General features: G+C 44.1%; 1 protein-coding gene across 1 annotated transcript in view; it reads left to right on the forward strand.

Annotated features, from left to right (window-relative positions):
- The window catches only part of TEX10 (testis expressed 10), a 196,880-nt gene that overhangs the window by 109,395 nt on the left and 62,273 nt on the right, over nucleotides 1-25,212 (forward strand). Inside the window, exon 10 of the mRNA XM_040432491.1 lies at nucleotides 18,898-19,031. Coding sequence (XP_040288425.1) covers nucleotides 18,898-19,031 — 134 coding nt within the window. The remainder of the gene's footprint in view (nucleotides 1-18,897; nucleotides 19,032-25,212) is intronic.

Here is a 25,212-nt window from a genome sequence, read left to right on the forward strand (position 1 = left end):
AGACTGAAGGATTTCCTGGGTCCATGGTCTCTAACATCAAGAAATCCCTGGGCCTTGGATATCATTCGGCAAGGTTACAGGATCGAGTTCACCTCTCTCCCCCCTCCAAGATTCGTCGTCACAAAGATGCCTACCAGATTCTCCAACCTAAATATTTTTCAAGGAGTATCTCAGATCAATATTATTATTGATAAAGCTAGGGGCATTTATGTGCTCGGTCGACCTGAAGGACGCCTATCTGCACGTCCCCATTCACCCAGATCACCAGAGGTTTCTAAGATTTGCTATCCTAGATCCTTCCAATCGGATTCGTCATTTCCAATTTATAGCACTACCCTTCGGGATTTCAGCCGCTCCAAGGCTTTTCACCAAATTAGTGATAGAGATGATAGCCCCACTCAGACAGGAAGGGTTAAATATAGTGGCATATCTGGACGACTTTCTAATTATAGCAGACTCAAAAGAACTCCTGCTATCGGACTTGGAAATATTTCTGTCCCGCCTGTCTCAACTAGGATGGATAGTGAACGAATCCAAGTCAATGTTGGTTCCATCCGAGAAGGTGAGGTTCCTGGGAGTTACTCTGGACTCCGTAACTCAGTCAACCTTCCTTCCACAGAGCAAGGTCCAGTCCCTGATAAACAAGGTGAGGCACTTCCAACGCCGGAAAGGATGTTCAGTGAGGGAAGCAATGAGCCTACTCGGCCTCCTAACCTCCTGTATACCTTCTGCCGAGTGGGCACAGGCTCACTGCCGAGTGATACAGAACTGGCTATTGTCCCACTGGAACAAGAAGGGCTCTCTGGACTCCAAACTTCCAATTCCAGGATCAGTAAAGAGCTCTCTCTCATGGTGGATGAAGGAGAAGAATCTTTCCCAGGGAGTCCCATGGATCAAATCGCCCTCAATTACCATCTTCACGGATGCCAGCCAATCCGGTTGGGGAGCGAAAATCGACAAAGCCTATTTCCAGGGGACGTGGAAGCATCTGATATCTGCCCAATCCTCAAATTTCAGGGAGCTGTATGCGGTAAGAGAAGCTCTACTCTCCGCCAGACAGTTGATAAGAAATCAGCATGTGAAAGTCCTATCCGACAATGTGACCGTGGTCTCCTACTTGAAACACCAGGGAGGTACTCGATCAAGGAAACTCCAGAGTATCTCAGAGGAAATTTTCTTCTTTGCAGAGAAAGAACTAAAATCCATCTCAGCAATGCACCTGAAGGGGTCCCAGAATCTAGAAGCGGACTTTTTGAGCAGACAAGTGGTAGATCATACAGAGTGGGCACTGAATCCAGAGGTCTTCAATATGCTAACCCAGAGATGGGGGCTTCCTACAATAGACCTGTTCGCATCAAGGAGAAATACGAAAGTTCAAACATTCTGCTCCCTAAATGCAGGAGATCATCCCTGGAGGATAGATGCCTTCTCCCTAAAATGGTGCTGGGATCTAGGGTACGCATTCCCTCCGTTGCCTCTCATCCCAAGGGTCATTCAGAAGATTCAGGAGGGGAGAACCACAGTAATATTGATCGCCCCGTTCTGGCCGAAGAGAAGTTGGTTCGCTCCTCTATTGAAACTAGCAATAGACGAACCAGTGAGACTCCCACTCAGAGGGGACATCCTATACCAGGGTCCTTTGCTGCATCCTCATCCGGAGTTCCTGAAGCTCACGGCTTGGATCCTGAGGTCTCCCTCTTAAGGTCTCAGGGCCTGTCAGACAAAGTTATAGCCACCCTGAGATGTTCCAGAAAAAAAGTAACTTCCGCAATATACTTGAAGATCTGGAAAAGGTTCTGTTCATGGTCGGGCGAAGAGAATCCAAATTTTGTAGGGCCTAATATCCAGAAAATTCTGGAATTTCTACAGAAAGGTCTGGACATGGGCCTCTCTCCATCCACCTTAAAAGTTCAGATTTCGGCATTAAGCGCTTTCTTTGACGCCGACCTGGCAGACCATAGATGGGTCAAACGATTCATACGAGCTGCCCGCAGACTTAGACCCACGCTAAGATCCCGCAGCCCAACCTGGGACTTAAATTTAGTTCTCAACAACCTTATGTGTTCCCCATTTGAGCCATTGGAGAGTTGTTCAATTAAATTGCTTTCCTTCAAAACTGCTTTCCTTATAGCAATTACCTCTGCCAAGAGACTGGGAGAAATTCAAGCTCTCTCCATTAGGGAACCATACCTTACCATCACTGAGGATAAGATTGTGCTTAAACTAGACCCAGGTTTCCTGCCAAAGGTAGCCTCAGACCGCAACAGAGGCCAAGAGATCCTCCTTCCATACTTTTTCAACAATCCCAAGGATCAGGAGGAAGAGAAATTTCATTTCCTTGATGTTAGGCGTACAGTCCTTAGATACTTAGAAGCCACTAGGGACTTCAGGAAGTCTGACAGCCTGCTTGTCCAATTTGCTGGAAAGAATAAAGGATCCAAGGTCTCAAAATCCTCCATTGCAAGATGGATTAAAGACACTATTACCCTTTGCTATAAGAATCAGAATCTGGATCCTCCTTCCAATATTAGAGCTCACTCTACCAGAGCTGTCTCCACTACTTTTGCTGAAAGAGCAGGGGCCTCCCTGGATGATATATGCAGGGCCGCCTCCTGGTCTAGTATTCACACATTTGTGAAACATTACCGTTTGGATTTATCTGGAACCTCTGGCCTCTCCTTTGGTCGGAAGGTTCTCCAAGCGGTTGCCCCCACCCTTAAAAAATAATTTTATAACTCTCCTTGTGGCCGTCATGGTGATGATATGGGAAAACCGGAATTAGACTTACCGGTAATTCAGTTTCCATGAAATCACCATGTCGGCCCATATATTCCCTCCCTTTCTTTTAAGTTCTTTTCACCGGTATTTTCTGGTATGATGTAATACTGGGAAATACTAAGACACTTCTGGCACTTGATATCTTTGGAACACTGAGGTGTGGTGGTGGGAGGGGGCAATTTAACCTCTTCTCTGTTTCCTGCCCCCACAGAGGTCATGGGTCAATCTCCTTGTGGCCGTCATGGTGATTTCATGGAAACTGAATTACCGGTAAGTCTAATTCCGGTTTTTCTCTCTCTCCTCCTATCCGGGTATCAAAATTTCGATACCCAATCTATACTTTTGTCCCGGTATCGATACGATACCAGGATTTGCCTTTTATCGATAATGGGCTGTTCAGTAGCACAGCCATGAACACGCTGCTGTCGGCGTGCTCATGTTCCCTCAGCAGCACGGGGAGAATGAAGCAGTCTCTCCCTCCCCCTATGGGTTCGCACTTAGTAAGCAGGACATGTAGAGCGGCGAGGAGACATAAGCTTCTCTCCTGGTGCAGGGAGATCCCTGGGCGCCGCTCTACATGTCCTGCTAACTAAGTCCGAACCCACGAAAGGTAGTCTTTAGATTTTAATACAGGAGGCGGGAGCCGGCATCAGAATCACATTGCCGGCACCCTGCCTCTGACAGGGAGCTGCGATCAGCGGCAGTTAACTCCTCAGGTGCGGCACCTGAGGGGTTAACTGCCGCTGATTTGCAGCCAGTACCCACCTCCTGTATTAAAGGTTAATTATCATTGGTGGTGCAGTGCGCTCAACCCCCCCAGTATTAAAATCATTGGTGGCTCAGTCCCCCCCCCCCAAGTATTAAAATCATTGGTGGCAGTGGCCACAGGGTCCCCTCACCTCCTCTTCATTGGTGGCAGTGGCAGCTTCTGATTGGAGCCTCAGCAGTGTAATCCTGGGGCTCCGATCGGTTACCATGGCAGCCAGGATGCTACTGAAGCCCTGGCTGCCATAGTCAGCTCCCTGCCATAGGCAGCAGGGACAGTTGTGAGGTCCTATTCACCCTGATAGAGATCTATCAGGGTGAATAGGACAAGGGATGAAAAAATCCCAGGTTCTAGCCCCTAAGGGGGGAAATGGTTATTAACCACCTCAGCTCCCCTAGCTTAATGACCAGACCACTTTTTACAATTCTGCACTACACTACTTTCACGGTTTATTGCTCGGTCATGCAACTTACCACCCAAATGAATTTTACCTCCTTTTATTCTCACTAATAGAGCTTTCATTTGGTGGTATTTCATTGCTGCTGACCGTTTTACTTTTTTTGTTATTAATCGAAATTTACCGAAATTTTTGCAAAAAATGACATTTTTCACTTTCAGTTGTAAATGATTTTTTTTAAAACTACATTTCTATATACATTTTTCTCTAAATTTATTGTTCTACATGTCTTTGATAAAAAAAAAATATGTTTGGGTAAAAAAAAAAATGGTTTGGGTAAAAGTTATAGCGTTTACAAACTATGGTACAAAAATGTGAATTTCCGCTTTTTGAAGCAGCTTTGACTTTCTGAGCACCTGTCATGTTTCCTGAGGTTCTACAATGCTCAGACAGTAAAAACACCCCACAAATTACCTCATTTCGGAAAGTAGACACCCTAAGGTATTCGCTGATGGTCATAGTGAGTTCATAGAACTTTTTTATTTTTTTTCACAACTTAGCGGAAAATGATGATTTTTTATTTATTTTTTTTCTTACAAAGTCTCATATTCCACTAACTTGTGACAAAAAATAAAAACTTCCATGAACTCACTATGCCCATCACGAAATACCTTGGGGTGTCTTCTTTCCAAAATGGGGTCACTTGTGGGGTAGTTGTACTGCCCTGGCATTTTAGGGGCCCTAATGCGTGAGAAGTAGTTTGAAATCAAAATGTGTAAAAAATGCCCTGTGAAATCCTAAAGGTGCTCTTTGGAATGTGGGCCCCTTTGCCCACCTAGGCTGCAAAAAAGTGTCACACATGTGGTATCCCGTTCTCAGGAGAAGTTGGGCAATGTGTTTTGGGTTGTCTTTTTACATATACCCATGCTGGGTGAGATAAATATCTCTGTCAAATGACAACTTTGTATAAAAAAATTGGAAAAGTTGTCTTTTAGAGAGATATTTCTCTCACCCAGCATGGGTATATGTAAAAAGACACCCCAAAACACATTGCCCAAATTCTCCTGAGTACGGCGATACCACGTGTGACACTTTTTTGCAGCCTAGGTGGGCAAAGGGGCCCACATTCCAAAGAGCACCTTAAGGCCTCTTTCAGACGGGCGTTGCGGGAACACCCGCGATTTTTCTGCGCGAGTGCAAAACATTGTAATGCGTTTTGCACTCGCGTGAGAAAAATCACGCATGTTTGGTACCCGAAATTCTTCGCAGAAGTTTGGGCTTGGGATCGGGGCTGTGTAGATTGTATTATTTTCCCTTATAACATGGTTATAAGGGAAAATAATAGCATTCTGAATACAGAATGCTTAGTAGGTGATCAATTGAGGGTTAAAAAAAAATAAAAAAATTAACTCACCTTCTCCTCTTGTTCGCGTAGTTCCCGGTCTCTTCTTTACTTCTTTAACCACTTCAGCCCCCAGTGCTTAAACACCCTGAAAGACCAGGCCACTTTTTACACTTCTGACCTACACTACTTTCACCATTTATTGCTCGGTCATGCAACTTACCACCCAAATGAATTTTACCTCCTTTTCTTCTCACTAATAGAGCTTTCATTTGGTGGTATTTCATTGCTGCTGACATTTTTACTTTTTTTGTTATTAATCGAAATTTAACGATTTTTTTTGCAAAAAAATGACATTTTTCACTTTCAGTTGTAAAATTTTGCAAAAAAAAACTACATCCATATATAAATTTTGCTCTAAATTTATTGTTCTACATGTCTTTGATAAAAAAAAATGTTTGGGTAAAAAAAAAATGGTTTGGGTAAAAGTTATAGCGTTTACAAACTATGGTACAAAAATGTGAATTTCCGCTTTTTGAAGCAGCTCTGACTTTCTGAGCACCTGTCATGTTTCCTGAGGTTCTACAATGCCCAGACAGTACAAATACCCCACAAATGACCCCATTTCGGAAAGTACACACCCTAAGGCAGTGATGGCTAACCTTGGCACTCCAGCTGTGGTAAAACTACAACTCCCAAGATGCCCTCCTTGCTTGGCTGCTCTCAGAACTCTATAGAAATAAATGGAGCATGCTGGGAGTCGTAGTTTCACCACAGCTGGAGTGCCAAGGTTAGCCATCACTGCCCTAAGGTATTCGCTGATGGGCATAGTGAGTTCATAGAACTTTTTATTTTTTGTCACAAGTTAGCGGAAAATTATGATTTTATTTTTTTTTTCTTACAAAGTCTCATATTCCACTAACTTGTGACAAAAAATAAAAAGTTCTATGAACTAATAAATATCTTGGTCAAATGCCAACTTTGTATAAAAAAAATGGGAAAAGTTGTCTTTTGCCAAGATATTTCTCTCACCCAGCATGGGTATATGTAAAATGACACCCCAAAACACATTCCCCAACTTCTACTGAATACGGAGATACCAGATGTGTGACACTTTTTTGCAGCCTAGGTGGGCAAAGGGGCCCATATTCCAAAGAGCACCTTTCGGATTTCACTCCTCATTTTTTACAGAATTTGATTTCAAACTCCTTACCACACATTTGGGCCCCTAGAATGCCAGGGCAGTATAACTACCCCACAAGTGACCCCATTTTGGAAAGAAGAGACCCCAAGGTATTCGCTGATGGGCATGGCGAGTTCTTGGAAGTTTTTATTTTTTGTCCCAAGTTAGTGGAATATGAGACTTTGTATGAAAATAAATAAATAAAAATCATCATTTTCCACTAACTTGTGACAAAAAATAAAAAATTCTAGGAACTCGCCATGCCCCTCACGGAATACCTTGGGGTGTCTTCTTTCCAAAATAGGGTCACTTGTGGGGTAGTTATACTGCCCTGGCATTTTCCAGGGGCCCTAATGTGTGGTAAGTAGGTAAATGACCTGTGAAATCCGAAAGGTGCTCTTTGGAATGTGGGCCCCTTTGACCACCTAGGCTGCAAAAAAGTGTCACACATCTGGTATCGCCGTACTCGGGAGAAGTTGGGGAATGTGTTTTGTGGTGTCATTTTACATATACCCATGCTGGGTGAGAGAAATATCTTGGCAAAAGACAACTTTTCCCATTTTTTTTATACAAAGTTGGCATTTGACCAAGATATTTATCTCACCCAGCATGGGTATATGTAAAATGACACCCCAAAACACATTCACCAACTTCTACTGAATACGGAGATACCTCATGTGTGACACTTTTTTGCAGCCTAGGTGGGCAAAGGGGCCCAAATTCCTTTTAGGAGGGCATTTTTAGACATTTGGATACCAGACTTCTTCTCACGCTTTGGGGCCCCTAAAATGCCAGGGCAGTATAAATACCCCACATGTGACCACATTTTGGAAAGAAGACACCCCAAGGTATTCAATGAGGGGCATGGCGAGTTCATAGAAAAAAAAAATTTTGGCACAAGTTAGCGGAAATTGATTTTTTTTAATTTTTTTTCTCACAAAGTCTCCCTTTCCGCTAACTTGGGACAAAAATTTCAATCTTTCATGGACTCAATATGCCCCTCAGCGAATACCTTGGGGTGTCTTCTTTCCAAAATGGTGTTATTTGTGGGGTGTTTGTACTGCCCTGGCATTTGAGGGTCTCCGCAATCATTACATGTATGCCCAGCATTAGGAGTTTCTGCTATTCTCCTTATATTGAGCATACAGGTAATGAGATTTTTTTTTTCCGTTCAGCCTCTGGGCTGGAAGAAAAAAATGAACGGCACAGATTTCTTCATTCGCATCGATCAATGTGGATGAAAAAATCTCTGCCAAAAAAAGAAAAAGGAGGGGAAAGGCGTCTGCCAGGACATAGGAGCTCCGCCCAACATCCATACCCACTTAGCTCGTATGCCCTGGCAAACCAGATTTCTCCATTCACATCAATCGATGTGGATGAATAAATCATTGCCGGGATTTTTTTTTTTTATATATACAAAGTGTTTGCCAAAGTATATGAACACCGCCACCTCCTCAGCTCATATGCCTCGGCAAACGTATCTTTTACTGCAGAGGAGAAATCTCGTCTTGCAGCGCCGCATACACCGACTTGCGTGTAATCTGACAGCAGCGCAATGCTTCTGTCCGAATGCACATCAGTGCTGCAGCTAGTCGATCGGTTGGTCCACCTGAAAGGTAAAAAAAACAAAACAAAAAAGAAAAAACCAGGCCGCAACGCAATAAATTTATTAACTGTTGAACAGAACATAGAAATTTTTTTTTTTTTTGGTACCTAATATTCAATTTTTTTTTCTTTCAATTATCTTTATTGCTTGAGATATAAAAACAAATTTACAGTACAAAAAGTGTTTTTTTTTTCATTTTCTTTTCCCCTTATCCCCCCACCCCCCTCCCCTCCCCATACCTGTGGTGCGTAAAAAAAAAAAAAAAAAAAAAAAAAGAAACTTTTTTTTAACTGAACGTTTAACTTTTTTACTTACCGGTATTTTTTTTTTTGTTTAGTTGTTTTTACCTTTATAGAACAAACCTCTCCTTCCCAATGGGACAATGTGCAAAGCGCAAATCGCCCAAAGATGTGGCGAAGTACGTTATGCACTTTATCCCAGGTGAAAGGAGAGGTTTGCAGCAGCTGTGAGTGAATGGCCCCTAATAGCCCTGTGTGCCTGTCCTGGTGAGATGTGATCCCTATGCTAGGTGTACCTGTGTGTGGTACTTCCGGAAACACTCTCCATAGCATAGGGCAGGGTGGTCAGCACAGTCAGGACAGAAATAGCGGGTGTCACGCCTTATTCCACTCCTGCTACAGACACGACATCTTTTTCGGGGTGACGGTTGGGTTGAGGTACCAGGAACGACACTGGGGAAATGTCGCTCGTGTAGACGGCTAACTACACTGGTGGATGGGGCCACGGAACCTCCTGGGTAAAGGAGGTTCTCGATGATCTCTTCCTGGAATTTGAGGAAGGATCCTGTTCTCCCAGCCTTACTGTAGAGAACAAAACTATTGTACAGCGCCAATTAAATCAAATATACAGACACCTTCTTATACCAGCGTCTGGTTCTGCGGGAAACTAAATACGGAGACAACATCTGGTCATTGAAGTCCACCCCTCCCATGAGCGCATTATAGTCGTGGACACAGAGGGGCTTTTCAATGACACGGGTTGCTCGCTCAATTTGGATTGTCGTGTCTGCGTGAATGGAGGAGAGCATGTAAACGTCACGCTTGTCTCTCCATTTCACCGCGAGCAGTTCTTCGTTACACAAGGCAGCCCTCTGCCCCCTTGCAAGACGGGTGGTTACAAGCCGTTGGGGGAAGCCCACGCGACTAGTTCGCGCGGTGCCACAGGCGCAAATCCGTTCTAGAAACAAATGCCTAAAGAGGGCCACACTTGTGTAGAAATTGTCCACATAAAGATGGTACCCCTTGCCGAATAAGGGTGACACCAAGTCCCAGACTGTCTTCCCACTGCTCCCCAGGTAGTCAGGGCAACCGACCGGCTCCAGGGTCTGATCTTTTCCCTCATAGATCCGATATTTGTGGGTATAGCCTGTGGCCCTTTCACAGAGCTTATACAATTTGACCCCATACCGGGCACGCTTGCTTGGGATGTATTGTTTGAAGCCAAGGCGCCCGGTAAAATGTATTAGGGACTCGTCTACGCAGATGTTTTGCTCAGGGGTATACAAATCTGCAAATTTCAGGTTGAAATGGTCTATGAGGGGCCGAATTTTGTGGAGCCGGTCAAAAGCAGGGTGGCCTCTGGGACGGGAGGTGGTGTTGTCGCTAAAATGCAGAAAACGGAGGATGGTCTCAAATCGTGTCCTGGACATAGCAGCAGAGAACATGGGCATGTGATGAATTGGGTGCGTTGACCAATATGACCGCAATTCATGCTTTTTTGTCAGGCCCATGTTGAGGAGAAGGCCCAAAAAAATTTTAAGTTCGGAAACTTGGACTGGTTTCCACCGGAAAGGCTGGGCATAATAGCTTCCCGGGTTTGCGGTTATAAATTGTGTGGCATACTGGTTGGTCTCTGCCACGACTAAGTCCAAGAGCTCCGCAGTCAAGAACAGCTCAAAAAATCCCAGGGCCGAACCGATTTGAGCCGTCTCAACCCGAACTCCAGACTGGGCGGTGAAAGGGGGAACTACTGGTGCGGCTGAAGTTGGTGACTGCCAATCAGGATTTGCCAGCACCTCAGGGACTCTAGGGGCTCTACGGGCCTGTCTGTGCGGTTGCTGCGACGGGGTAACTATTGCACGTGCCACCGTACCAGCTTCAACTGCCCTTCTGGTGCTCGCTACTTCACCAGGTTGTACGGCAGTGCTGGTACTAGGTCCAGGAAGGGCTGCGCTGCTGGTGTATGCCTCACCACGTGATCCGGCAGCGACAGCCCCACTCTGCTGCTCTTGAAGCGGATCCTGCGTAACCTGTGGTCTAGCGACATGGGGCCGGGTACGCCTGGTGCTGCCAGGGACCTCCACCTCCTCGTCCGAACTTTGGGTCAGAGAGCCACTGCTTTCCACAGGTTCATATTCTGACCCGCTAGATTCGTCAGATGAGGGTTCCCACTCCTCATCCGACTGGGTCAGAATCCTGTAGGCCTCTTCAGAAGAATACCCCCTGTTTGACATTTTGGACTACTAAATTTAGGGGTATTCCCTGAGACTACCCAAGAAAAAAAGCAAACCTGTCTTACAAAGGGGAGGCTAGCGAAGTACCGGAGGCTGCTGCGGTTGATAAAAAATATCAAAACTGATTTTTTTTATCGCCTCAGTGCGTGTAAAATGAATGTGCAGTGATCAAAAAATATATATTTTTTGTCACTGCGGTGGGGCGGGCGTGGGTGAACGCACGTGTGGGCGACCGATCAGGCCTGATCGGGCAAACACTGCGTTTTGGGTGGAGGGCGAGCTAAGGTGACACTAATACTATTATAGATCTGACCGTGATCAGTTTTGATCACTTACAGATACTATAAAAGTACAAATGCTGATTAGCGATACGCTAAACAGCGAATAAAAGTGACTGCGGTGCGGTGGGGTGGGCGCTAACTGACGCTAACTACCTAACCAAGGGGCCTAAACTATCCCTAAAACCTAACAGCCAATACCAGTGGAAAAAAAAAAGTGACAGTTTACACTGATCACTTTTTTTCCTTTCACTAGTGATTGACAGGGGCGATCAAAGGGTTATTTGGGGTGCAGGTGGGTGATCTGGGGCTAAGGTGTAGTGTTTGGTGTACTCACAGTTCAGTCTGCTCCTGTGCTGGATCCAACCGACGAAAAGGACCAGCACAGGAGCAGACAAGCCATATAACAGATCATATTTACTAATATGATCTGTTATATGACTTTGGATTGGATTTTTTGAAAATCGCCAGCCTGCCAGCCAATGATCGTTGCTGGCAGGCTGCTGACGAAATACTTCTTTTAATTTTGCCGGCCCGCGATGCGCATGCGCGGGCCGGCTTTGAGCGAAATCTCGCGTCTCGCGAGATGACGCGTATATGCGTGACTCTGCGCAGCGCTGCCACCTCCGGAACGCGATCCTGCGTTAGGCGGTCCGGAGGTGGTTAATGATGAGCTATGACCTAAAGGACCTTTGGTGACGTCAGATCACATGCTCCAATCACATGGTGTATCACCGTGGTGATTGACCATGTGATTGGAGCATGTGATCTGACGTCACCACAGGTCCTAGCCGGTAGTTCATCTTTTAAGAAGTAAAGAAGAGACCGGGAACTACGCGAACAAGAGGAGAAGGTGAGTTAATTTTTTTATTTTGTTTTAACCCTCAATTGATCACCTACTAAGCTTTCTGTATTCAGAATGCTATTATTTTTCCTTAGAACCATGTTATAAGGGAAAATAATACAGTGAATAGACTGTCACCTAGCAACCATGCGTGAAAATCGCACCACATCCGCACTTGCTTGCGGATGCTTGCGATTTTCACGCAACCCCACTCACTGCTATGGGGCCTGCGTTGTGTGAAAAACGCAGAATATAGAGCATGCTGCGATTTTCATGCAACGCACAAGTGATGCGTGAAAATCACCGCTCATGTGAACAGCCCCATAGAAATGAATGGGTCGGTATTCAGTGTGGGTGCAATGCATTCAACTCGCGCATCGCATCTGCGCGGAATACTCGCCCGTGTGAAAGGGGCCTTAGGATTTCACAGGACATTTTTTACACATTTTGATTTCAAACTACTTCTCACGCATTAGGGCCCATAAAATGCCAGGGCAGTATAACTAGCCCACAAGTGACCCCATTTTGGAAAGAAGACACCCCAAGGTATTTCGTGATGGGCATAGTGAGTTCATGGAAGTTTTTATTTTTTGTCACAAGTTAGTGGAATATGAGACTACGTAAGAAAAAAAAAAATGAAAAAATCAGCATTTTCCGCTAACTTGTGATAAAAAATTCTAGGAACTCGCCATGCCCCTCACGGAATACCTTGGGGTGTCGTCTTTCCGAAATGGGGTCACATGTGGGGTATTTATACTGCCCTGGCATTTTAGGGGCCCTAAAGCGTGAGAAGAAGTCTGGAATATAAATGTCTAAAAAATTTTACGCATTTGGATTCCGTGAGGGGTATGGTGAGTTCATGTGAGATTTTATTTTTTGTCACAAGTTAGTTGAATATGAGACTTTGGAAGAAAAAAATAAAATAAAATCAATTTCCGCTAACTTGTGCCAAAAAAATGTCTGAATGGAACCTTACAGGGGGGTGATCAATGACAGGGGGGTGATCAGGGAGTCTATATGGGGTGATCACCACCCTGTCATTTGTTTTCAGTCTCGCTCTATGGTACGTTTTTGTGGGTGGGGTTTTGTCACGGTTACTGTAACTGGCCCTTCCTACTGGAAATGCCACAGATGGAGGAAGATCTGCTAAGCCATCTCCATCAGCCGGGTGGTGCTGCTCCTCTTTTCCCGTTAAATGTTCATCGATACCTAAATGAAACTTTAGCAGAAAATTGGATCAACTGCAGCAGAATAAACGATTCACCAATGTTGTGCTGGCCTCCACAATCACCAGATATAACCCTCTGTGACTTCCACCATAGGGGCTACATTAATAGCTATATGAATCCAGCTACCCCAGCCACAGTATCTAAACAACCTGAGACAACGCATCACTGAAAGTGCATATCCGAGGATATGAATCGCTGTATGTGTGTGTATGTATATATAGTACCGTGCAAAAGTTCTAGGCAGATATGGGAAAATGCTACAAAGAACAAATGTTAGTTTATTTTTAGTTAGTTTAGCAAAATTCAAAATGGATAAGATAAGAGAAATCTAAATCAAAGCAATTTTTAGGTGTGATCACCATTTGCCTTCAAACAGCATAAATTCTTCTAGGTTCACTTGCACACAGTTTTTGAAGGAATCCGGCAGGGAGGTTGTTCCAAAGATCTTAAAGAAATAACCACAGATCTTCTGTGTATGCAGGTTTGCTCAAACCCTTCTGTCTCTTAATGTAGTCTCAGACAGACTCAAGGATGTTGAGATCAGGGTGGTGTGGGAGCCATATCATAATTTCCAGGACTTCTTGTTCTTTACGTTGACGATAGTTCTTAATGACTGTATATTTGGAGTTGTCCTGCTGCAAAATAAATTTAGAGTGGACATGAGCGAATACATTTGTAATAATCGATTTGTCTTCACAAGCAGTAGCAGTGTATGTGTAAAAGCTCAGTTTCTGTGACTGCATGTGCCGCTAGTGGCAGATGAACAGTTGTTGCCCTGGAAGCAGAGCCTCTGCACTGTGGCACTACTCAGGGCAGCGGTGCAGGTACAAGATTGTCAGGGTCAGCTCGTAAGTCCAGCTCTGTCAATCAAGCGTTGGGAGGAGTGTCCTAAGCGAAGACACCCCAAAGGTGTCTGGACCCTGTCTGAGACTAATCCAATTCTTACAAATCACTTTGCTCATTTCTAAATTGGAACCAATCAGATGCCTCCCTGATGGTATTGCATAATGGATAAGTATCTCCTTCATTTCTTGGCATTGAGGACACCATTTATCCTGTCCAAATACCCCTACTCTATTTGCTGAAGTTGTGCCCCAAACTTTAAATAAACATCCACCACACTTCACTGTTGCCTGCATGCATACTTTAGTGTACCACTCTTTAGCCCTTTGGCAAACAAACTGCCTTCTGTAACAGACAGTTACAGTTTTGCAAATTTTTGCAATTTTTCTGCACCCAAGTTTTTGTGTTGAGTTGATTGGCATTGTTCATATGTTGAAGGTATACTTTTTAGCCAAAATTCTTCCATGAAGACCACTTCTGGCCAAACTTCTTTGAACATTTGCATTTGTGTACCAGTGTCCCATTGGTTTCTGCCAGTTCTGGCACTGCTGGACATCTTCCGATTTGGAAGGAAAGTAAGTAGGGATCGACCGATTATCGGTTTTACCGATATTATCGGCCGATATTCAGTATTTTGACAGTTATCCGTATCGGCATCTATTTTGCAGATATTCCGATAACGTATTGGGAACACAGATCGCGCTGCTGACAGCGCTCTCAGTGTTCCCTCAGCAGCACAGGGGAGAAGGAAGCAGTGTCTCCCTCCCCCTGTGCTGCCGCTGCCGCCAATGAGAGGAAGGAGGACAAGAGAAGGGGAGGGACTGTGGCCGCTGCGCCACCAATGAAGAGAAATCTCTCATTCATTCATATACAGGAGGCGGGAGCTGGCTGCAGAATCAGATAGCCGGCTCCCGACCTCTATGAGCAATAGCTGCGATCTGCGGTAGTTAACCCCTCAGGTGCCGCGGATTGCAGCTACCGCTCATAGAGGTCGGGAGCCGGCTATGTGATTCTGCAGCCAGCTCCCGCCTCCTGTATATGAATGAATGAGAGATTTCTCTTCATTGGTGGCTCAGTGCGCCCCCCAGTATTAATCATTGGTGGCGCAGTGCGCCCCCCACCCCAGTATTAAAAACATTGGTGGCGCAGTGCGCCCCCCACCCAAGCCCCCCCCCCAGTATTAATCATTGGTGGCAGTGGCCACAGGATCCCCTCTCCCCTGCTCCTCCGATCGGAGCCCCAGCAGTGTAATCCTGGGGCTCCGATCGGTTACCTTGGCAGCCAGGACGCTATTGAATCTCTGACTGCCATGATAAGCTCCATGCTGCTGTGTGCACAAAGCACAGAGCAGCAGGGACAGTGTGAGCGCCTATTCACCCTGATATAGATCTATCAGGGTGAATAGAACAAAGGTTCTAGTCCCTAAGGGGGCTAAAAGTAAAAAGTATAAATGACAAAAAAAAAGATTTACAAAAAAGAAAACTACACGCTAACTATATATTAATTTTCAGCAGATTTGTGTAGGATTTTTATTTTTATTTTCAAAAATAAAAATTCCCAGAATATCGGTATAAATTATCGGCTATCGGCCTGAAAGTTCACAAATTATCGGTATCGGTCCTAAAAAATCAATATCGATCCCTAAAAGTAAGCATGATGTGTCTTTCATCTGCTGCACTGTTTCCTTGTTCAACTAAGGTCCTCAATAGGGGTGAGCAATTACTATGTTTTTTGTCTTGTAGCTGTGCTCAGTGTTGCCATGGTATATGTCCTGTGACGTGTAACTGTATTCCACAACCTCCTCTTTGTAGCAGAGTTTAACAGTTTTTTCACACCGTTTTAATCCTACCTAGCTGTTCTTGTTTCAGTTAATAACTGTTTTGCCATACAAATGAAAATGAAGATCATTACCACCTGTTTGGTATACTTGGTTAATCACACCTAAATGTAATCCTACAAAATCAATTTATCTCATTTTGCGTATAAGAACTGACACTTGTTTTAAAGGCAAAGGGTAGTCAAACCAAATATTGATTTTGATTTCTCTTTTGCTCATTCACTTTGCATTTTATTAATTGATTACACTGTTAACATTGAAACCACTGTTAGGCTACTTTCACACTAGCGGCACGGACCTCCGGCAGGCTCTTCCATCGGGTGAACAGCCTGTCGGATCCATCCAGCCGCTAGTGAACGTGTGCCCCCGGACTGCGGCTCCGTCCCTATTGACTATAAAGGGGGCGGCGGCACTGCAGCACACGGCGAGAGGCTGCCGGAATATAACTATGAAATGTCCGACATTTATTCCGGTAGCCTCTCGCCGTGCGCTGCCCTGCCTCCGCCGGAACTCCGCCCCGCCCTCGTTAGTCAAAGGGGAAGGAGCAGCAGTCCGGGGGCACACGTTCACTAGCGGCAGGACGGATCCGACAGACTGTTCACCCGACGGAACAGCCTGCTGGAGGTCTGTGCCGCTAGTTTGCAGCAGCAGTAGCCTTAATTTGCAGCATATCTTTCTACCTATATTTAAAAAAAAAAAGAAGCAAATGTTAGCACTAAAACTTAATAATCTCTGTCCAGGGTACAAAAAATATCCATTGTGGGTCCCTCACAGTTTGGAACAATATCAAAGCATGTGTCTAAATCTGTCTCTAAATGGTTAGTGATTGCCATTTATAAGCAGAAGTTACTGTATTACACCTCTGGGTGTTACTTAGAGTTTTTTTGTTTTTTGCAAAACACATACCTCCCAAATGTTGTAAATTAGAGACAATGGCAGAGACTCATTTTTAATACTAACACGTGCTTCTAAATCTGCCCAATGCCTATTGTGACACAGTGAGAGGTTTGTTATGGGGAAAAGACTGGTATTTTTCTCCCAGCATGTGCTGCTGGGCCGATTTACAGCCAGGTGATGTCAAATACCGGACCGTATTTTAAGTGCCTGTCCGGGTTTTGGCAACACCTGGCTGTCCTTAAATAGGCAGCTGGGCTCAGAAGCAAGGTCTCTGTGTTGGGATCTCGGAGCCTTGTGTCTGGATGAAGGCTTGCTACCTGTTTAGTGTGAAAACAGGTTGGTGCTGCTATGCTCAAGGACACTTTGAGGTAGAATTGCAGCATGGTGTGAATTACCACCAACACCGCAAGGTGACTTTTTGCTTGTTTATGACTGCTTGATTTGTCACTTGCCTAAAGTATGAATAAAACACTGAACTGTTTGATCCAAAGAACTTGTTGCCTCTACTACGTCCGCTAATCCTGTCTACCAGAGCGAAACCCCACAATTGGTGGAGGATGCGGGCAAAAGCAGTGAGGCTGGCGTGAACGCCGATATTTTAGATTTTTGCATTTTTCAGGAACGGTTGTATGTCATACATTAAACCATCTGTATTACAACCAGTGCCCCACGACAAAATGGAGGCTGTTGTGAAGGCCCTCATGGAGGCTAATTTGCAGCAACGCAATGCTAATAAGCAGCAGCAGGAGACTAACCAGTTGCTGCTACAACACATGATGGCTTTGCAAACAGCAGGAGCAACACCGAGCGTCCATGATGCCCGGAAAGCAGTCTGTGCCGCAATTCCTAAGATGATCCCCGCAGACGACATCGAAACCTACCTGACTATGTACGAGAAAGTGGCCATCAGGGAAAAGCTACCCTGTGACCACTGGGCTGAGGAAATCTCCACCCCAGGCCCTGAGATTTGAGCCGAAAAAACCCACCTGGGATGTACCCACGGCTGACCTGACTCCGATAGTCGGGTTGAGCCCATGGACACTAACTATGGCTAACGTCAGTTGCTATATGCCAGGAGGCTGTGTGCAACGGGTACCCCAGAGTCTCTAGATCACTTGTGCCGGGTGGAAGTGGGAGACACTCAGGCAGAGGCTCTGCTGGACTCAGGGAGTCTGGTGACCCTAGTAAGGGCTACCCTGGTATGGTCCACTAAGTATACTGGACGGAAAGTCGGGGTGATGTGCATCCACGGAGACTTAAGACTACCCCACCGCGCTGGTGTCTCTAACCACGGTGGCCTGTAGATGAAGCCCCAAATCTGCATTATGAACTCATAATAGGGAGAGACTTCCTGGTACTGTGGCCTGCTATGTGAGTGACTGATACCCATGAGACAGGGGTAACCCTAGCAGAGTGGCCCGGCTCAGGGGGGAGACCAGAACCCTGGGAACCTGAGACCGAAGGGCCAGCTGTAGGGATGACCCCTACTTCGGTGGAAGAGGGTGAGATAACCCCGCTAAGTGTGATGCTGGGAGACGCGGAGGACTTGCCGCCGGGTCCTGAATTGGCAGACCTCAATGTCTCCGGGGATAATTTTGGTACCGCCCAACGTCGGGACCCAACCCTACAACCCTTCCCGTGCTTGAGAAAATGTTAATAGTAGATGGTGAACCACAATAACCTGGGGCAGAGTCAGTGTTTCCCCTATTTTGTGGTTCATCAAGATATGTTTTATCTGGTAAACCAACTACAGGGTGAGCCTATTGAACAGTTGGAGGTCCCTAAGGCTTATCCCAAGCTTGTGTTAGATCTAGCCCACCAACATTTTTTCAGGGGTCACCTGGGACTGCAGAAAACTCAGGGTCGTAATTCTACAGCGGTTTTACTGGCCCAGCATATTCATTGAAGCCCCTTTTACTTCTATAGGTCCTGCGTTGCGTGAAAAACCCAGAATATAGAGCATGCTGCGATTTTCGCGCAACGCACAAGTGATGTGTGAAAATCACCGCTCATGTGCACAGCCCCATAGAAATGAATGGGTCCGGATTCAGTGTGGGTGAAATGCATTCACCTCACGCATTGCGCCCGTGTGAAAGGGGGCCTAAGGGTTAAGAAAACTGAACTACTCCCAGTTTCACCGGATGGATGGTTTGTTTTTTAAAATGGTCTCCACCCGTTTCTCCTTAATACATGACTATATTGCCAGGGACTCTTTTATGTGACAAGGATGCATTTAACATGAAGGCATATATTAATATATCTATATCACAGAATGTATGTTATTTTAAATCTGCATGATTTTTCCCCGTCCCTAGTTTTTTGGCTTTCTGGCACCACCATTTGCTTTTATGCATATAAAAAGAATTATTTGTTCTCTGGTTATTGTATGAAACAAATTGCTTTTATTTTGTTTGTTTTTTGTAGGATTTTCTGCAGATCAGTTGTCATGGATGCAAAGTAATAAGTTAAATTCTAGAGTGAGAAGTACCAGAGTCTCCCCAATCGCTCTTTACTTGACTGATCAACCATATTTTGCCCATCACTGGACAGTAATGCAGGTAGTGTTATTTCATTACAGAAAATATATTACTGCTTAACCCCTTCAGGACCCTGCCATGTTTCACCTTAAAGACCAGGCCATTTTTTGCAAATCTGACGTGTCACTTTATGTGGTAATAACTTTAAAACGCTTTTACTTATCCAGGCCATTCTGAGATTGTTTTCTTGTCACATATTGTACTTCATGACAGTGGTAAAATTGAGTCAAAAATGTCATTTTTAATTATTAAAAAAAAAATACCAAATTTACCAAAAATGTGGAAAAATTCGCTAATTTCTATTTCTCTACTTTTATAATAGTAATACCTCCAAAAATAGTTATTACTTTACATTCCTCATATGTCTACTTCATGTTTTGATCATTTTGTGAATGTGTTTTTTCTTATTTTGGGACATTAGAAGTTTAGAAGCAAACCTTGAAATGTTTCCGAAAATTTCCAAAACCCACTTTTTAAGGACCAGTTCAGGTCTGAAGTCACTTTATGAGGCTTACATAATAGAAACCACCCAAAAATGACCCCATTTTAGAAACTACACCCCTCAAGGTATTCAAAACTGATTTTACAAACTTTGTTAACCCTTTAGGTGTTCCACAAGAATTAATGGAAAATAGAGATGAAATTTCAAAATTTCACTTTTTTGGCAGATTTTTCCATTTTAATCCATTTTTTTCCAGTAACAAAGCAAGGATTAACAGCCAAACAAAACTCAATATTTATTGCACTGATTCTGTAGTTTACAGAAACACTATATATGTGGTCATAAATTGCTGTACAGGCACACGACATTGCGCAGAAGGAAAGGAATGCTATCTGTTTTTTGGGAGGCAGATTTTGCTGGACTTTTATTGAACGCCATGTCCCCCTGATGCACCCCTAGAGTAGAAACTCCCAAAAAAGTGACCACATTTTGGAAACTACGGGATAAGGTGACAGTTTTGTTGGTACTATTTTAGGGTACATATGATTTTTGGTTGCTCTATATTACACTTTTTGTGAGGCAAAGTAACAAAAAAAATTGCTGTTTTGGCACTGTTTTTTATTTTTTGTTATTTACAATGTTCATCTGATAGGTTAGATCATGTGGTATTTTTATAGAGCAGGTTGTTACGGACGAGACAATACCATGACTTGTTTGTTTCAGCTTTACATAATAAAGCATTTTTGAAAACAAGTTATTTTTTTTGTGTCTCCACATTCTGAAAGCTGTAGTTTTTACTTTTTTCGGCGACTGTCTTGTGTATGGGCTCATTTTTTTCGGGATGAGAGGACTGTTGGTTTGGTACTATTTTAGGGTGTATGACTTTTTGATGGCTTGTTATTACACTTTTTGTCATGTAAGGTGACAAAAAATAGCTTTTTTGACACCGTTTTTTTTTTTTTTTTTTTTTTTTTTTTTTTTTTTTTTCGGTGTTCACCTGAGGGATTAGGTCATGTGATATTTTTATAGATCAGGTTGTTACGGATGCGGCGATACCTAATATGTCAACTTTTTTATTTATTTATATATATATATATAAGTTTTACACAATGATATCATTTTTGAAACAAAAATTATGTTTTAGTGTCTCCATAGTCTGAGAGCCATAGTTTTATTTTTTGGGCGATTGTCTTAGGGTATCATTTTTTTGTGGGATAAGGTGACTGTTAGATTGGTACTATTTTGGGGGGGCATACACCTTTTTGATTGCTTGGTGTTGCAGTTTGTGATGTAAGGTGACAAAAAAAAGTTGTTGTTTTTTAGCAGTTTTTATTAAAAAAAATTTAATGGTGTTCATTTGAGAGGTTAGGTCATGTGATATTTTTAAAGAGCCGGTAGATACAGACGCGGCGATGCCTAATTTGTCTACTTTTTTTTTTTCCCTATTTTTTTTTTTTTTTTCTTGAAACAGTTACATTTTTTTTGCACTTTATGTCCCACTCTGGGACTTTAACTTTTGGGATTCTGATCCCCTTTACAATGAATCACAATACTTCTGTATTGTGATGCATTGGCTGTAAGTGTATTACAGACTGTAATACACTTACAGCCTGTTTGTCTGTGAGATCCAGGAGGCTGGATCTCACAGGCTCTCCCGGAAGGCAGACACGATGCCTAAGGCTGGGTTCACACGAGCGTGTCCGGATTAGTTCCGGATGCGTCCCGGTGTGTTGCGGCAAACCCGCGCGAGTAGGAATGCAATTGCAGTCAGTTTTGACTGCGATTGCGTTCCGATGTTCAGTTTTTATCGTGCGTGTGCAATGTGTTTTGCACGCGCGTGATAAAAAACCGACTGTGGTACCCAGACCCGAACTTCTTCACAGAAGTTCAGGTTTGGGTTCGGTGTTGTGTAGATGTTATTATTTTCCCTTATAACATGGTTATAAGGGAAAATAATAGCATTCTGAAAACAGAATGCATAGTAAGTGATCAGTTGAGGGTTAAAAAAAATAAAAAAAATTAACTCACCTTCTCCGTTTGTTCGCGTAAGTCCCGGTCTCTTCTTTACTTCTCAAAAGATGAACTATGGGCTAAAGGACCTTTGGTGACGTCAGATCACATGCTCCAATCACATGGTCCATCACCGCGGTGATGGACCCTGTGATTGGAGCATGTGATCTGACGTCACCAAAGGTCCTTTAGCCCATAGTTCATCTTTTTAAAGAACTAAAGACCGGGAGAACTACGCGAACAAGAGGACAAGGTGAGTTAATTTTTTTTATTTTTTAACCCTCAATTGATCACCTACTAAGCATTCTGTATTCAGAATGCTATTATTTTCCCTTATAACCATGTTATAAGGGAAAATAATACAGTGTATAGACAGTCACCTAGCAACCGTGCGTGAAAATCGCACCGCATCCTCACTTGCTTGCGGATGCATGCGATTTTCACGCAACCCCATTCACTTCTATGGGGCCTGCGTTGCGTGAAAAACGCAGAATATAGAGCATGCTGCGATTTTCACGCAACGCATAAGTGATGCGTGAAAATCATCGCTCATCTGAACAGCCCCATTGAAATGAATGGGTCCAGATTCAGTGCGGGTGCAATGCGTTCACCTACCGCATTGCACCCGCGCGGAAATCTCGCCCGTGTGAACGCAGCCTAAGGAAGGCATCGTGCTGCCTTCCCTGCCATCGGGTCCCCGTCACAGCAGCACGGGGACCCGATGGAAGCTCTGATACCCGCAAAGGACATTGCAGGTGCCGCGGTCAGCGCTGACTGCGGCACATCAAGGGTTAATGCGCCCGCATCAGTGATTTTCACCGATGCCGGCGCATGCAGCGGGGGTCCAGCTATCAGTGACTGCCGTACCCCTGCCACGGATCGGGCGGGCTTATCTCCTGCACCTGCCTGTTCGCAGCGCCGTACATGTACGGCGCGGGTCCTCTACGGGTTAATGGGACACTGTCACCTGGATTCTACTTACTGAGCTGTAGAAGCAGGGCAGTAATACTAGTATATTTTAATGTAAATCGTGGAGACTGATGTGGTGATGTAATAACATCACCACATCAGTCTCCACGATTTACATTAAAATATATTAGTATTACTGCCCTGTGTCTTTTATTTTGTCTATAAAATCTGTTTTATTAATATGCAAAGTTCCTCAATAAGGAGCCCAAGTGGACGTCCCTCCGGCAGTTGGAGCCCAGCCGCACCCATTTCTTCGGCGCCCAGCACCGCCCCACTGCTAATTTATTCACTCCTCTTCACCGACGTAATGCTTGTGCCGCGCCTGTAATCTCGCGCATGCGCCCTGGATACACATGTCAGCGCCCGCGCTGTGTCCTGCCATTGCTTTTTGGGTTTTGTTATTGCAGCGAACACAGTGATGGAAAAATTTTGCCTTTAGGCCTCATGCACACGGCCGTTGTCTTGGTCCACATCTGAGCCGCAGTTTTTGTGGCTCGGATGCGGACCCCTTCACTTCAATGGGGCAGCAAAAGATGTGGACAGCACTCCGTGTGCTGTCCGCATCCGTTGCTCCGTTCCGTGGTCCGCAAAAAAAATTAACCTGTCCTATTCGTGTCCGTGTTTTGCGGACAAGAATAGGCAGTTATATTTATGGCTGTCCGCGCTGTTCCGCAAACTGCGGAACAAACGGCATCCGTGTTTTGCGGATCCGCAGTTTGCGGACCGCAAAACACACAACGGTCGTGTGCATGTAACCTTATTCTTGCTGCTCAGTATGATTATGGGGATAGCAATTTTATATAACTTTTTTTTTTTTTTTTTTTCCCAACAATAAAAGCTTTTTTAAAAAGCTTTTTTTTTCTGCAGGTAGTCTTGTGTAGGAGCTCATGTCTTGCGGAAGGAGTTGACATTTTCATTGGTACTATTTTGGGGTACATAGTACTTTTTGATTGTCCGCCTTTTTGTAAGTACTTTATTTATTTTTTTCTGGGCTGAATCTCCTAGGCAACAAGTCCCACAGTGGGACAAATATGTAAAAAAAAAAAAAAAAGTGAAAGTGTTATTTAATATTAAAAAAAATAACGTTTCACCTAAAGAAAAAAAAACATTCATCATAAAATAATGTATAATAAAAAAAAAAAGACTGACACTGAAGGTGTCAGCTGTTTACAGATTGATAAGGGGGAAGTTGCAGACAGCGATGAGGAGAAAGCTGAGGAGGTGGTGAACTCACTAAAAGAGTTCAAGAGGGACCTGGATGTATTTCTGGAGTGTAAATGGAGTGGGTCGTTGATCCAGGGAGTTATTCTGATTGGAGTCGGGAAGGAATTTTTTTCCCCTAAAGTGAGGAAAATTGGCTTCTACCTCAGAGGTGTTTTTTTGCCTTCCTCCGGTTGAACTGTATGGACAGATGTTATTTTTCATCCTTATAAACTATATTACTAACTCTGTAAAAGACAAAAATTAAAAACCGTACCACAACAGCCATTTTGTGGTTACCGGGCCTCACAACAAGTATTCAAAAATCATGTGTACCCCAAAATAGTACCAATAAAACTGTCACCTTATCCCGTAGTTTCCAAAATGGGGTCACTTTTTGGGAGTTTCTACTGTAGGGGTGCATCAGGGGGGCTTCAAATGTGACATAGTAACATAGTTTATAAGGCTTAAAAAAGACATATGTCCAACCAGTTCAGCCTGTTATCCTGCAAGTTGATACAGAGGAAGGCAAAAACAAAAACCTGTGAGGTAGAAGCCAATTTTCCCCACATTAGTGGAAAAAAATTCCTTCCCGACTCCAATCAGAATAACTCCCTGGATCAATGACCCCTCTCTAGTAGCTATAGCCTGTAATATTATTACACTCCAGAAATACATCCAGGCCCCTCTTGAACTCTTTTAGTGAATTCACCATCACCACCGCCTCAGACAGAGAGTTCCATAGTCTCACTGCTCTTACCGTAAAGAATCATCTATGTTTGTGTAGAAACCTTATTTCCTCCAGACGCAGAGGATGTCCCCTTGTCACAGTCACAGTCCTGGGGATAAATAGCTGATGGGATAGATCTCTGTACTGACCCCTGATATTTTTATACATGGTTATTAGATCTTCCTTTTAGTTGTCTTTTTTCTAAAGTGAATAACCCTAATTTTGATCTTTCTGGGTACTGTATTCCACCCATTCCAGTTATTACTTTAGTTGCCCTCCTCTGGACCTTCTCCAGCTCTTCTTTGTCTGGCTTGTTCACAGGAGCCCAGAACTGTACACAGTACTCCATGTGTGATCTGACTAGGGATTTTGTAAAGTGGTAGGACTATGTTCTCATCACGGGCATCTATGCCCCTTTTGATGCAACCCATTATCTTATTGGCCTTGGCAGCAGCTGCCTGACACTGGTTTTTGCAGCTTAGTTTGCTGTTCACTAAAATTCCTAGGTCCTTTTCCATGTCAGTGTTAGGGTACTATCACACTAGTGGTGTTCTTTTCCGGTATTGAAATGCGGTAAAGGGTCTCAATACCGGAAAAAAAACGCATCAGTTTTGTCCTAATGCATTCTGAATGGAAAGCAATTTGTTCAGTATGCATCAGGATGTCTTCCGTTCCGTCCCTTGTACAGTATTTGACCAGACAAAATACTACAGCATGCCACAGTATTTTTTCCAGGCCAAATCCTGGATCAATACTGCACTTGCTGGATTTCCATAGAGATGTATTAATGCCTTACCCGGTACCAAGTGTTACGGAAAATTACTGCATGGCCGATCCAGTTTTCTGGTCTA

Source organism: Bufo bufo, chromosome 5, assembly GCF_905171765.1.
Source record: "Bufo bufo chromosome 5, aBufBuf1.1, whole genome shotgun sequence".
NCBI lineage: Eukaryota > Metazoa > Chordata > Amphibia > Anura > Bufonidae > Bufo > Bufo bufo.